Source organism: Archocentrus centrarchus, chromosome 11, assembly GCF_007364275.1.
Source record: "Archocentrus centrarchus isolate MPI-CPG fArcCen1 chromosome 11, fArcCen1, whole genome shotgun sequence".
In the NCBI taxonomy this organism is placed as follows: Eukaryota; Metazoa; Chordata; class Actinopteri; order Cichliformes; family Cichlidae; genus Archocentrus; species Archocentrus centrarchus.
Window position 1 is genome coordinate 1,082,095 of NC_044356.1, and position 15,875 is coordinate 1,097,969.

The 15,875-nt window shown below is 44.7% G+C and overlaps 1 protein-coding gene across 1 annotated transcript in view; it reads left to right on the forward strand.

Annotated features, from left to right (window-relative positions):
- The window catches only part of LOC115788355 (zinc fingers and homeoboxes protein 2-like), a 147,286-nt gene that overhangs the window by 114,464 nt on the left and 16,947 nt on the right, over positions 1-15,875 (forward strand). The window contains 2 exon segments of the mRNA XM_030741338.1: positions 11,701-13,663; positions 13,666-15,001. Coding sequence (XP_030597198.1) covers positions 12,034-13,663; positions 13,666-15,001 — 2,966 coding nt within the window. The 5' untranslated portion in view covers positions 11,701-12,033.

The following is a 15,875-nucleotide window of genomic DNA, read 5'->3' on the forward strand; positions in this document are numbered from 1 at the left end:
TTTCATTCGTATTAAGCTCTCAAGCTCGACCTTGAGATGCTCAACGATACAAGTTTGGCCAGCTTGACGCACGTCGCTGGCACGTGACTGAGCGTGGCGTTCCAATTATCCAGCTGATCACCCGAAACCCAAACTGCACTCAAGGTTCTCTGCCAATGAAAAAACAGCTTTGTTCTCATCTGCGCATCAAATTGCCTCATAAGATCCATCAGTCATTAAGTCTCCACTGCCATTTAACGCTTCCAAGTTATCTAATGCTTAACGGGCCTTTTGGCCTTGGTCTGTAGTTCTTAACATGGACCTTCCTTTCCAAACTAAATCTGCTCCAGCTCAGTGCTGCTTTTCTGTTGCTGCCAGGTGTTTTTCACAGCTTTGTGACACACTTAGTCGCTGCTTTTGAGTCAGAGGCAAGTGGCATGAATGTCGTGTTTAAAACTGATCCAGAGGCGCTGCTACATGTTCGCTTAATTTCACTTTATTATTCAGTTTTATGAGGTTTATCCCTTTAGTAGAATTGCTCACAAGGTTATGGAACATCTGTGAACCTTTTACCAGAAGAGTCCTGGCCAAACTTTAAAGTGATCTGGATTCTTGGAAGAATTCTTCACCACAGTGAAATTGGACAAAAGTTTGGTCATGTGGCATCATATCTTTACAAATTCATATTAAATTTCAATAAAAGAAAAACTGGGAGACATTGCCTTAAAGAGAATTTTAAAAATTATTCCATATCCAGGGACGTGCTTGGTGTGATGGGCAGAGATTGGCGGTCTCTGACTCTCTTTTGGCTGACAGATAATTCTGGACTGAGTTTGCCTGCTGGCAAGTGTCTTAGAGCAGGTACTGTTTTTCTGAATACTTAAACAAATTTATATTGATTAAAGGACAGATGTATTGACTTGTCAGCACTTTCAGGCTTTGAGTCATGAAGCTGACGCTGTAAATCTGCCATACTGCTGGCTTATTGTTGGGGAAACAACATTAGAGCACAACGACACACACATGCTTGAAACACTGAAGAAAAAACCCTCTAGTAGCCTTCACCTCCGACCAGCTTTGACGAAATCTTCGAAACTATAATCTTTTCATTTAGAAGTTCGACCTTTGGCCTGAATTTAACAATGAAAAAAATAAACAATAATTTGAGAAGACTGTGAACTCGGTGGTTTGAATCCAGTGTACTGCACCTCTGGCCCACTTTGAGACAGGGATTTTTGGTGTTGCCACCCCCAACTTCTTACTAAGCCTTATTGTATGTTGTGCAATACATACCAAACCAAACTCCCCCTGCAGTAAACTGGATTGTGATTGAGCACATTGGTTAATAGGCTTGATGTGACGAAAGATGTGGGTTAGCTCTGTAGGAATGTTTCATCAGCCTTACACACATTTTGTATGGTCTGAAAACACAAAAATAAGTAGAATCACTTTTAAGTCTGAGCTTTACAGCCCTGCAATGTTGAGGAATTAACAGTTTGAAGTTCTTTTGAAGGTGCGCCTTCGTGGTACATGTTCACAGGGACATTTTTCCATGTTAGTAATCAGGTTTGCTTTTCAGCATTGGAAACTTGATGGGTGAGTCAGAAGAGCAGAGGGGTCAAACATCTGGCCCAAGGGTAGAACCGGCCCTTCAGAGAGTCCAGTCTGGCCCAGTTGCTGTCTGTTTGTATTTTCACAGGTTTCAAGAGGTGTTGAGTTGCACTGGACCCCCAAATATATGGATGCCCTCAAAACTCTCAAAACGTTATGCTACCAGAATGCATTGCATGTTGACAGTTCCTATGGAAATGTAGCATTATAGTGGAGCCTCACTACCATCCATTGATCCAGACATCAGTTTCCTTAACTAGTTGCCCAGCTGAGGTCAAGAGCTGCTAGAGCCACTGGGCGAGTGGCAACTTCATCACCAGTGGAGATAAACTGTACACTTTGTTGTGAAGAAGGTCACCACTCATCAATAAAGATTCAGAGTCCTGAAGGTGGTGCTAGCAGAACGAGCTTGAGGATTTTCTTTGTGTTTGGCTATTTAAAAATCCGGTAAAAGGATCGGCATGGAGGTACCCGATAAAACTGTGATTATGTTTGATTTTGTTAGTGTCACCCAGATGTACTCTGAGCCCTGTTAGGACAGATTATCTTTCAGGAGCGAGTGCTGTTTTCTGTCTGTCTGTAATTTCATCATGTCAGTAATTCCTGCAGACTGCAGTTACCGGTAAAATTTCAGGCCTTTTTATTTCCTCTCCTGTAAAGGGGCCAGCTAAAATAACCTGAGGTAAAACTAGTCATGACGTCCTTTTTGTATGTTTCACAGAACTCTTATATAACACAAGTGAGATTTGGATCTCTATAAGCTTAAGAGAAAGCTGCTGGAAATAGCCTGGCAGCTCTCAGAAGAGCTGGGTCATACTACCAGCTGTGTTAATGATGCATTAGCACCACGAGGTGCCCACACAAAGGCATCCTTTGATCAATCATTTAGCGTCCACACACACTTATGTTAAAACACAAACACACACACAGAGCTGGCAGTTTTTGTGCTGCATGATGACTGTGTGCCTGAGGGAGGAGGGTCACGGGGACTCTGAAACCAGGACGCTTTTAGTTTCTGAGCGCCGCCGCCTTTAAAGAAAGCTCAAAACTTTCAGTCCCTGGTGGTTCTAACAGTAGCCTCATTTGCATGTTCCTAGCCTGTTAGTCAGTCTACCTGGGAACACAGCGAGAGCAGTGTGTTCAGTGTCTCCCCAAAGGGACCATTAGCATGTCAGGTGTTTCATATCTGTTAGACATGCACTGATCAGTCGGTATCAGCGGTAATAGTAGCCTAATTAAGCTGACTGCACTGACCACTGTGCAATCAACTCCTGGATTAAATACTAGAGCGGTCCCTTTTCTCATCTAACAGTCACACTTAACCAACAACTGGAAGTATTGTGGTTATCGTGCTGCTGCCCTGCTGACCTGTACATAAACCAAATGAATCAATAAATCTGCACACAGGGCCAGGCCCAAAAAACCAATATGTGAATTTTCAGCCTGTAGGCGTCTGTGCAGCTCACCCCAACCTTTAGTCACAGCTCTGATCACAATCAGAAAATGAAGTACTGATTAATTTTCATCTTCTGATAATCTTTTTATTGCAATTGATTCTCCATCAGTAGCTTTATGTTACAAATTAAAGGCTTTCCAACATATGTCAAGATGTGACCAGTTAAGGATCAAAAACGGGACAATAATAGTAAATAAGTTTTAGACCCCGTGGCTTTGTGATAGACTGGCGACCGGTACATAGTCTGACCCAGCCTCTCCCACTGGTGGAGGTCGGCTCCAGCCTCCACGAGCCTGAACTGGATAAGTGATGAAGAAGATGGATGAACGGATGAACATTATCTCTCAAAACTTCAGAAACGAGTCCCCTCAGATCTGAAACACTGACTGATTAGAAGTGATTTATGAAAAATGTTCCTATCAATAAATTCTATATTTTATTTAACAAGCAATGTAAATATGCACATTGTACTTTGGTTTTATTCACATTTTCAGTTTTCTGTCAGCTTTGAAAAAAGGATTTTTATGTAGTTCACCAGCTGCCCTCTAATGGTAAATGGACTAGCTCTTATATAGCGCTTTTCTACTCAGTCAGAGCACTCAAAGCGCTATTACAACATGTTTACATTCACCCATGCACTCCCATTCATACAAGCACTTCCATGTTTGCTAAGCTAAGTGCTTTTTAATTAACTATCATTCACACACATTCATACTCCGACGGGACGGTCGGAGAGCAACTTGAGGTTAAGTATCTTGCCCAAGGATACATTGGCATGTAGCCTGGAGTAGCCAGGAATCGAGCCGCTGACCTTCTGATCAGTAGGTGACCTGCTCTACCTACTGAGCTACAGCCACCCCCTAGCAGCTACATCTACAGCTACAGCAGCTGATCTGATGTTGGCCTCTCTCCAGCCTTCCAGAGATTAACAAATCAGTCTAATTATCTAAAAATACAAAGCTTTGGTGGGCTTTGTCATGGTCACTGCTGCCGTAATAGGTTTATAGTTTTTGAAACCATCGCAGTCACACACAGTCACAAAAAGCTTGAGGTTTTGGTGACCCCTCTATCCACCCCGGCCTCCTCATTCATCAACAGCTGACTTCCTTCTTTGCTCCCATCATGATTATTATAGTAGATAATATAATATCTTATATTGTCACCCTCTTAAAATAATGGCCTAGTTCGTTTCTAACAAGTTTTATTTTTGCCTAAATCATCATAATTTCAGTGTTTGGTTCAGTTTTTTGGTCTTCTCTGAGACATGTGAAAAAATGACTGAGGCCGTTATTTTAAGAGGGTGATGATATAATACAACAGGTTTCACCCCTGAATGTAAACTCGGGGCTTTTTTATGACTGATGCCGTCATCTTGAACTTCATATTTTTTCTATGATTGACAAAACTTTGCAGAGAGGCGCAGCTTAGTGACTAAAGTAAAAACGGAACTGAAAGGTTTTTGGGGTTTTTTTTGGGCTGTGAGAGAAACAGAACTGGAGTCTGAACTGTGTGTGAATGCCTCCACTTTACTCAAAGATGTCTCCATGCTTCATCCTCACACTATCTGAGATGTAAGAGAGGCTGCAGAGCTGGTTTTTGGGGGAGAGGAATCATGTGAGTGAATCCCTCAAGTCTGTTTTGGTCTCATTATGAATTACAAGCTGCCAGGCCAGCCCTACAGTAGTTTAGATCCCCTGCTGATGACAAGAAGACTGTCGGTTCAATTTGTTTGCAGCTGAGCCTCCTCTGTGCCAAAATGTACATCGCCTCCCTCCCTGCGAGCCCTTGTCCCCTCCAGTTTGCCCTTGTTCCAGTAAAACGTCTTTAACCCCTCCTATTAGCACACTTGGCTCCTTCCAATCTGCCTTTCGCCCTCCTAACTTGTCATTTCATTTCCCAAGATATCTCCTCATTATCTTCTTTTTCCTCGCCGAGTTGTTTTATGGCTTCCTCGACACCCTTTTCTCTCCGGTATGCCCTTCGTTTCGTTGACGTGCGAGCTGAGTTTTCCTGCGATGCAGTCAGTTAGATGGATGGATACAGTTTGTGGTTAGACTGATGGTTCGCTTTGCCCTTGATGGAGGTGAAAATCAGATCTTATATTCCCTGAACCCTGCTTCACCCTACTGATCCACTCGAGTTACTTTGGTGTCACTTTCAGAGGAGAGTTTTGTGTCCCGTCGTGGTCTGAATCAGTTGTGGGCAGCTTTAAAAGAAGGGAATCCTTGGAGACTTTGTTGCCTCCATCTAAAATTGATACCTCTATTGTGTGCCAATTAAAGGAGGGAACAAAGGTTTGCTTGTTTTTGATTGAGGAAAAACTCACCTGCCTCTCAAAAGGACAATTTGCCGCTTCCTGCAATTTGCAAATCACTGTTGTCACTGCTGCAGTTTTATTATTTCCTCAATAATTACGAAGCACTGCCGTGCTCCAAACAATCCCCTGCACACAAATACTGTACAAGTAATTACAAGCATGCACGGAGGCGAGCTGAGCCCAATAAAATGGGATGCAGCCAAGCGGCATATGACTCCTCTCGTCAGGAGTTGGCCCAGAGTCCTCAAGGCCGACCCAGTGATGCAGCAAAACATGACACTGCTGAGCTTTTTTTTTAACTTTTCCTTTTCTGTCTCTCTTTTTTTTTTTTCTGAGCTGGCAGCCGCAGCGCTGTTCCTCGTTGACGGGAAGCGAGGCTGCCATCGCTGCTCGGATGAAAAGCTTCGGCCTGCAGCTCCGTCTGCCTCTACAGTTCTTACTTTCCCTCATCCAATCTGTTTTCTCCAGCTCTGTTTTCCCTTTCTGTCACCCCTTTTCTCTCCTTCCATCCGTCTCATTTCTCTCTCTCCTCCCACACTCTCGTGTCCTTTCTCTCAACCTCTTTACTGTTAAGCACTAAGACTTTCTTCCTTTTTTTTTTGGCTCCTACACACTCGTCTTCCTATACGTGTACTCCCTGCTCTCTTCTGTCCAACTCCTCCCACACTCTTCTTTGTGTTTTATCTCCTTTACCGTCTCCCTCCCTCTTTTCCCACTTCACCTCTGGCAGCAGCTGGGTCTCTGGCCAAGTATTTTAAGCAAACGCACAAGTAGAGCATCTGAATAGAGATTGAAGTATTTGCTAGAATTTGGCCCGTATTAGGGCTGTGTATTGATTGCTTTATTGGGTTATTAGTGCACAGTTTCCTGGAGTGCCTTTTAAGAGCAGCTTAACTCCCGTTTTAGCTTAAACTTGCACCTGGGCATCTTTAAAAGCTGTGATCAGCTGCATCCTCTCAGTCACGGGTTATGGTAGACCTATGCTGGAGCGGGATATCCACCGTGTGAGGATTTTTTATGTCTGGAAATGTGGGCGTGGCACAGATTGGAGCGTTGTCTTGTAGTTTGTGTGTGTGTGAAGAGCAAGAGAACATTTTTGTAGCCTGTCTTCGGTCTAAAGGAAGAAATTAATGAATTTATTTCTGCGTAAAGGTTAAAAAAAAATAAGTTAATGACAAGTAAAGCTCATAAAAAGGTGTTCTCAAAAATGCTGCAGTGCATATTTTGATCCTCCAACAAAGTCTCATTGTTAACAAACCTTTAAGTGCAAGTATCCCTCAGAGCAGAGGTGCCAGATTCATTTTAGCTAATGGGACACAAGCAGCCCAGACCAGTAAAACCATCGCGTGATTCTAAATGTTCTCGTGGTTTCCGTGGAAAGAAACACTTCACCTGAGCCGGTGCCAAGGTTTGAAAAAAGCTGAAAGCACAAGTGAGAAACAACCCTCAACAACACTCTCCCTTTAAGATTAGTCAGACACAGGTATTATCACTTATTAAAATATTTTTCTCATTCAATGAGCGCTTCATTAACAAAACAGACGATGAACAGCCTGAGATGTCCTGAGAAAAATATTGCTCAAGGTTTTTGAGTCTCTTTACAATTTAAGGATCAGTGAAAAGTGATTTTCACTGCTCCTCACCACAAGAGGACTAAAAATGCATTTTATTGAAAAATTGGGATAAATAATGAAAGCCATCTAGTGGGTGGAACTGGACCTTTTAGCTGGCTGGTTGTGGTCCCCAGGCCACATGTTTGACAGCCCTGTTTAAGAGTCTCTTCACTGCCCATCACTTTGGTACTTTGTGCTTATTTTGCAAATATTTCATGTCTGTATTTTCCAGAAAGTTTTAGAAATAAATGTCTTCAGTACAGTAGCATAGCTTTAAGCCATGTGTTCACTTTAACCTATTGTTTATTGGTCTAAATTAATATTTTACTTGGCCGCACAACCTGACAACGCTACGCTGAATTGCTGCATTTTCATTTCGGCTGCAGGGTTTATGGTTCAGTGGTTATTGCTGGCACCTCACAGCGAGAAGGTCCTGGGTTTGAATCTCCTGGTCAGCTGAGGTTTCTCCTCGTGCATGCGTGGGTTTCCTTCAGCAGCCTAAAGACATCCATTCTAACATGGATGTAGGTGTGAGGCAGTTAGAGTGCACGGAATAAACACTGTGTGAATGTATGGGTTTGAGTGGCCGGTATGAGCTGTTAAGTGCTGAATAGATGCCGGTCGGTTCTTCTGATTGGCTGCCCCTCATAAACAGAGGGTTTGAACAGCAGGTGGGTGGGGCTTCTTTGCCTAAGATGACCATGTTAGGGCTATCCCCTCTCTGCTGGATAATAGAGAAAAAAACCTGCCTGAGGTTTTGGCTCACGAGGATGACATGTACTGACCTCATTACTTTAAAGTTTGATCAATGTGGTTGATGTTGATCAGTGATCAATATGAGCATCCACCCCAGGAACAGGATGTGTATAAACTAAGGAAACGCAGCAGAGGCCTTCCTTGTACTCATATCTCTGCTGTAAACAGTGGAGATTTGTCAAGGTTAAATAATTTGCGAGTAAAAAAAAAAAAAAAGAAAATCCAACAAACTTTTTAAACTTGTGAACTTTTTGGTACTCAGCGCTACAGGCTAGAGGTCTTCGCAGGTCCCCTAGTTCCCTGCTAACCGCGACCTGACCCGGGGACCTGAGTTGGGCTGGGTCCAAAATCATATTCAGTCTAATCAGGTTGCGCCGGGTCGGGTCATGTTGTACTGCAGCAGGTTTTTAGAGGCAGATAGAGAAAGGAGAGCGGTGAAGTGCAGAAAACGACCCATAATTCTGTCGTTCTGACTCCGTTTGGGTCGACTACACTTTGGATTGCATCTGATTACCCTGCGGTCTGTTCGGATTGAGCAAACCGGTCCTCGGATCTCTTTCGAACGAGGTTTGGGTCTGAAATTTTGAACTCCTCGAGGCGTCTGAGTTTGACACGTTTGGGTTCGCTGTTGAACAGTAATGGCTTTATTGTCGAGTAGTTTTCTATGAATTGATTGTCAGTATTTTTATGCTTGTTGTTTGAGGAAATGCCATTAGTTGAAGCATGCAATAAGCAGCAATGTAAATGCATGAGATTTATAATAACATAGGATTAGTTCAGTCTCATTGCACAGTACAACAATTCAAACCAGGCTCTGGATACTCTGCAGCTATAAAATGTGTCTCCCGTGCAGGCGATGAGGAGCTGATCAAGGCTGCGAGAGCATGAAATATGTCCAACATTAAGTGACACATGGGACAAATAACAGCTTGCCCAATACTAATTAAGTGTTGAAGTACCCATTTTTTTCCTGGCAAATGTGTTCCCCCCCCCCCCCCCCCCCCCAACTGATTGGGGCACCTTTTCAAAGCTTCAACTTTCCTGATAGAAAGTGCACCAAAACCTCATTTTATTATGCGTTAAATTTTTTTCTGTCAAATGGAAATGGTTTTGTCCTCCTGTCATCTCTCTCGTTCTCTTCATCTGCTTTCGATTCTGCCTCTTACTCTCAGTTCCTCTGCTCTCTGCTGCTTATCTTTCCCCTGTCTCCCTTTTTTCTTCCTCTTGAAACACTCTGTTGTCCCTTTCCTCTCCTCCTCCTTCTCCTCCTCCCTCTTTATGTTTATCTGCGTTCTTTTCTCACTCTTCTTCTCCATTCTTTCACTGTCTTCTCCCTCTTTCTGTCTGCCAGGCCATGGCCTAGTTAAAACGTCTTCTGCTTTGTGCCTGTTCTCTTTCATTAGCTTGGAAGTTTTCAGACTCTCCCTTCTTTTTCGCCTTATCTCTGTGCGCCTTCCCCACTCTCTCTCCTTTTCTTTTTATGCCACTCTTCCTCCCCCTCTCTCTCTCTCTCCCCTCCCATTTACCTGCTTTTTCCTTTTGTCCTCCTTTTATTATAGCTCTCTTCCCATATTTATTCATACCTATCTTCCCCCTCTCTCTCCCGTCTTTCTCTCCCCATCTGTTTTTACCTCACTTTCTCCATTCCATTGTGTGGATGATAGCTGTCAGGAGATCTCATCACTGAGTCTCTCTTATTACATGATTACAGGGTAATTATCCTGTGAAGTTGTCTTTGCCCGAATCTATGAAAGGCGCTTAATGTCTTTTTAATGGGGTTTGGAGTTTGGAGACTTTTTTTTGTCTTTTGTAGTTGCTGTGGACGTCTTCAATTTATCGCATTTACATGTGATTGGCCTGGAACGGCGTGTCCTGATTAAGTGGCACTCTGATTCATCATAATTTTCGAGCGTGGCGTCTCAAGTTGTCAGCTGGACCCCCCTTTATTTTTAACTTCTGGCCTTCTGGCTTTGTCAGCAAACGCTGTTGTCTGCCAGCGCCTGATTAGACCAGAACCCGTGAAGCCCGGGTGATGTTAAGACGTGCGCCGACACTTGGACATTAGAGGAAAGGGAGGCTGGGGGACAGAAAACATTGTGTTGCTTATTGAGAATTGAGCCTCCCATCTTTTGATGGGGAATTATGAAATGATCGGATTTGCTCCAGAGGGTATCACCACAGCTTTGTGGACAGAAAAAATGTCTGACCTTCTATCTCAAACATGGTTTATACACCTTTTATATATAATTTGTAGTCTCCAAAAGGGAATGATTAAAATTATTTGTCTAGCAGAGCTTGTGAGAAGTATCTGGAGGTCAGTAGAGTGGGTTGATAATCATAGAATCAGTGGTGTATCTATTATTCAGCAGGTAGGGAATAGGTGTCTGTAATGTTATGGATATATGTAAAACAAACAAAAAAAAACTGGTATGAAAAGTGAAACTAGTTCAGAAGGGCCTGATGAGTTTGTGGTCTCCGCGCCATCACGTCTTACTGAATGAACATGAAGCTCCTTTTGTAAACTTTGGTCCATTCCAGTAAAACCGGAGCTTAAAGCAGGGTGTGTTTGAGGGTGGGCCTACCGTGTGATTGACGGGTTGCTGCTGTGTGAGCACGCAGTGTCCCTCAGTTTCCTCAGTCAGATCCACTCATCACATCCAGTCTCGCCTGCTGCAGCCTGCTTGCAGCGACAGCTGCATAAACGGCTGTATTGACGTCGTTCTGCCCCCGTTTGGTACGTGTTCTGTTTTTGATGCCGACTTTGGTTGCTGCTGTACGTTGGCCTGGTTAGAAAAGCTTAAAAAAAAAAAAAAAAAAAATGCCTCAGTAGGGTGACGCCAGCAAAAAAGCTCCAGAGCATGATGCTACCACCCCTATGTTTCAGGTTTAGTGCAGTCTCACCTTTACTTCTCCAAACACACATCCGGCTGCTGGGTTATTTTTCTTTGTTCTCTTGCAACCATAAAGCTTTGCTTCAGATGACTTTTTCACTGTAAACACAGTCATTTCCAAACTCAAATTAAAGGGGAATTTGAAGGGGGGGGGCTTTCTTGGAATTAAAAAGCTTGCGTGTGTAGACAGTAACACTGATGCTTGAGCAGCTTCCAGGTCACGGCAGGTCTGCCTGACCACCCAAACCAACTTTCACCCTCTCGGCTAAGGGTGAAAGTTTGGGTATTTTTTCGAACCTTGGCAAAGTAGCTACACTTCCTGACAACAAACAATAGTTTGAACAGATAATCCTGGAACATGCAGCTCTTTAGAAATGGCTCTAAGGTATTCTGAGCTCTTTGGACTTTCCCATGTCACTGTGTGTTGGCACAGAGAAACTACCGGCTGCAGTCAAACGTGAACACTAGTTAGGAGATTTTTGAGCACCTCTATCCATCCATCCATCCATCCATCCATCCATCCATCCATCCATCCAATTCACCCTGTGTTTATTTCAGGAAATCTAAAATAAAATAAGACTTGTTCACTAAATTATGGATTTTTTTTTTTTTAACTCATGAACTTAGACATTGTGAAATAATTCAGCTCCAGAAAAAAGTTCAGAGAAACTGTGAAATATGAAAGACCAGCATTGCTAAAACATTCATGTCCAGGATAATAAACTTTTGATTGAAACTGCATGCCTATAAGTGACTTCTTCCACCTTTTTGTTCCGGTATTGTGCTGATTTTCACCTTGCTCAAACAAAAAGCATGTTTCATCAAAAAGGCTTGTTTACCAAAGTGCAGATTATCTAGTTTTCCCCCTCTTTTTTCATTACCCATCATGCATTTTTCCTGTTTATCTTGTTTTGAGTGAACATCAGACACAAACATTATCACCGTGACTTGTCTCTCTCTTTTTCTGACATATTTTTTCTCTGATTTTAGCCCTTTCCTAAGTGGCTGCATCACAGCTCACTGAACACAAACAATATTAAAATTTCGTTTTCTCTCTTTGTCTTTGTCCCCGCACAGCTTGAACGCCGCTGCTGTCTGTGATGCCCTCCCATGACGCCGAGGTCGGTAGCTGACACTGCCAGTGAGCGGGAGACGCCACTGCACAACCGGTCCTGGGCCAGCGCCGTCAGCCGGTTCTCGCCCTCCCTCTCAGACACTGGAGACTCCACATCCACCCGCCTACCACTGTCCACAACCATCCACTCTGTTCCACCCCAGTAAGTTCCCCTTGAATACCGACACGCTGACGTCCTCGACCAGCACCAGCAGCAGCAGCCAAAAACAATATCAACGCAATCAGCAACACCAGCACCACCATAATCACCAGCAGCAGCAGCAGCAGCAGCCATCATGTCCAGTCGTAGAAAGTCCTCCACCCCATGCATGGTCCGGATCGTCAGCGACCTGCCTGATGAACAAGATGATCCGGAGGAGGTGATGGACGTGGAAGTATTAGCAAGCAAAGATGTGACAGAAAATGAACCACCTGAATCTGCAGAAAAGAGTCAAAACCACGCAAAAGATAAGGTGGAGAATCCAGACCAGCAGGCATTTACAAAAATTTTAGAAAAAGAGCAGCAGTCTGGACAAGAAGATCACCCTCCTGCCATTGAAGATGTAGAAACCAGAGGGGGGAAGAACAAAGAAACAGCAGAATCAGACTCGGTGCCACAGAAGAAGCAGGCAAGAGGCTATGAGTGCAAATACTGCCCATTTTCAACGCAGAACCTGAATGACTTTAAAGAGCACGTGGACTCCAGCCATCCTAACGTCATTCTAAATCCACTGTACCTCTGTGCTGTCTGCAACTTCAACACCAAAAAGTTTGACTCGCTCACAGAGCACAATGAGAGCCAGCACCCAGGTGAGACAAACTTCAAGTTTAAGAGGATAAAAATGAACAATCAGACTATCTTAGAGCAGACAATCGAAGGCAAGGACAATTCAGCCGAATGCGACGTGACAAATGAACAAGGTGAAAGCAACAGGAGCTCTGTGTTTCCACCTTGCATATCTACCACGGTGAAATCCCCAGGTAGTATGCAGGCGCTCTATGGAGGGAGCGAACTGAAAAGCCAGCTGGATGGTTTGATCCAGAAGGACCAAATCACAGCAGTGAACATCAATGGAACAGTCATCATCCCTGACCCCACCATCGTCCAAGGGCTCTCCCATGTCACCCCAATGCTCCAGCGCCCACCCAACTTTAACTCTGTACCAAAAATAGCCGTTCCCTTGAACACGACCAAATATAACCCTTCTTTAGATGACAACCTGACATTGATCGCCTCCTTTAATAAGTTCCCTTACCCAACGCATGCTGAGCTGTCATGGCTTACAGCTGCCTCCAAGCACCCAGAGGAACAGATCAAAGTCTGGTTCACCACCCAGCGACTGAAGCAAGGTATCACTTGGTCCCCAGAAGAGGTGGAGGAAGCCAGGAAAAAAATGTTCAATGGCTCCATCCCTCCTGCTCATCACACTTTCACCATCTTACCTACCAGCCCTGTCTCTCAGCCATCTGCCAAAGCCTCACAGCAGCCCATTGTCCACACGACAGTCGAGCATGTCGGTCATGTCCGGGTGACTGCACCCAATGGATTAAATGTAGTCACCACCACAAACTCTCCGGCTGCCATGGCCATTGGCGCTAGCCACTCCCTTAAGCGACCTCTGCCAACACAGCTGTCGACAGTGTTCGGCCCAGAGTCCAAGCGACCCATCATGGCAGTGGCTCCCCACTCTGGTGACCCAAAAGACAAGGTCCTAATGGCTCCTCCACCACCACCTCCTCCCCCAAAAGGCCGCCTCCCAATGGCTCCACCTCTCGTTCCCATGGAGATGAAGAGACCTGTAGCAGTTCCTTTGGTCACCACAGACATAAAGAGGTCATCCGCTGCAGTGCCTTTAATGCCACCACCATCTTCGTCGTCATCATCTTCGTCTTCCAAAGGGAAGATTCTCTCGGCATCAGGAAACCCCAAACAAAGCCGGTGGTGTCTCTGCCCTCCATAGTCTTTCCAGCGTCTTTAACAAGGCCAATGATAGCCCCCCCACCAATCTCTGTCCCTCCATTCAGAAACAATTTACTTGTTCCTCGTAATGTGCCCATCCCGTCCAAAGAGAAGCACCCCAGTCCTCACGCTTTGCCAGCTTCTGATTTAAATCTGCCAAACTCCCCTCCACTCATTACTTCACAGGCAAGGAGGCCAACAATTATCCAGTCCATCCGTGCTCCCGCTAAAGCCCCATCCCAAATTTCTGGGTTCTCATTGGATGGTAAGAAACTAAAAGAGCAGCAAGGAGTGGAGCTGAAAGCCAGCTACCCCAGAGGAGACAAGGTAATCAGTCCTCTGCCAGAGGCCAATGGGACATCTCGCGTGGACGGTAAATGGTCCTTTGACCAGACTTCTTCTGCTTACAACAATGGAATCATACATTTGGATGGTGGGGACATCCCGGCAGCACCAAAACCAGATTTTCAGCAAAAGTCCTCGGTGCTGACCCAGTTCCCCTTGCTGGAAAGGATGAAAGGAAAAACAGCAAAACAGCTGAAGATCTTGGAGGAGAACTTCTTGCGGAACAGCTTTCCCACACATAGCGATGTGGACAATCTGTCGGCCATAACCCGCCTGTCTCATCAGGAAATCGACAGCTGGTTTGCAGAACGTCGCGCACTTCGTGACAACCTGGAGCAAGCCCTTCTGAACTCCATGGGTACGAAGAGGATGGGCGGCAGCAGCATTGGTGCCCTCACCGAGAAACAGCTACATCAGCAACACCACACACTACAACTGAATGGGATTCACAAATCAAGCACTGGTATGGGCCATCTTAAAAGCCCTCCGCCACCTTCACACCCCCTGTCCATGATTGCTCCTGGCACCATTGCACCCTCCGTCCCCAATCCGAATTCCTGCTCAGTGCCTCCAGACAGCCGATCCCTGGCGCTCCTCAAGGACGATTTTGCTCACACGCGGTGGCCTTCCCCTGAGGAGTTCAGCCAGCTGGAGGGTCGGACAGGACTGGCTCGTGGAGAACTGGCCCACTGGTTCACCGATAGCCGGCTGCAGAGTGGCAGCATGGAGATGACAGAACTTTTTCACAACAATGGCATGAACGGAGGGCAGAGGCCACCTCTGTGTTCACCTGAAAACGCTCCACCCAGCATCATCCAGCGCTGTCAGGAAGGAGCCGTAACAAACAACAACAACAGCAGTAAGTTGCTGGAAGTTGAGATGGGCTGGCTGATGGACCAGCGCAGCAAAAGCCTCAACAATCAACAGCACGATGAGCTTCAAGACCAGTTTGCTGGCAGGTACTTCATCATAGTTTGTTACTCTATCATGTTTTCTGTTTAGCAGATTTAAGGTGGCCTGCCAAACACTTAGAGCTGCATGCAACCTCATGCTAAACAAGCGTAAATTCAGAAACTAGAGTGTTCGAGCCTTTTAAATGTTACATACATATATTTTGGCTTTAAAGTTATGTTTAAGATTTTTATTTGGGTATGCCAAGTGGGTAGAAAATTCCATACAAACAGACAGAAGTGAAGCTAATGCTGGTGACTTAAGCAGTTAACCTCTGAACCAGACCACTACTGACCTATCCAGGGTTAGGATTGGTTTTTCTTTTAGCCACATTTTTAGTCAAATTTTCAGAAACTAGGAGCTCTAACATTTAAAAAGTCTCATTAATTTTGGAATTATAGTTTTTCTATTAAAAGCTTCTCCATTTGGAGTGGAGGCTAACCTTCTGAGGTAACCCTTAACCCTAACCCTAAACGGAAAATGTGGTTTTGGACTTTTGAAAATTGTTCTCCTGACTCAAGTTGCAAGTTTACCAGCTAAGAGATCAAGGTTTGTATCATTTTGGGGACTTTGCTACCTGGTTATTTTAGCTTTCACCAACTGGTTGGGTTTAGAAATGTTTCTGATTGGCAGTGTATTGAAAAAATTATGCTTTAAATACGTCACCCAGAGGTTGGGAGTTAGATACCTTGCTTTCTTTTGCCATAAACCCTACACCAGTGATGCTCAAAGTGTGGGGTGTGGGCCCCTGATGGGTCATGAAGGTACTGAGACAATATTTAGGCTTGAGACAATATTTATAATAAAAATAGACCTGTTCAGGGTGTACCTAGCCTCTCGTCTTATCTCATGGCAGCTGAGATAGGCCTAGGCTAATTTCTT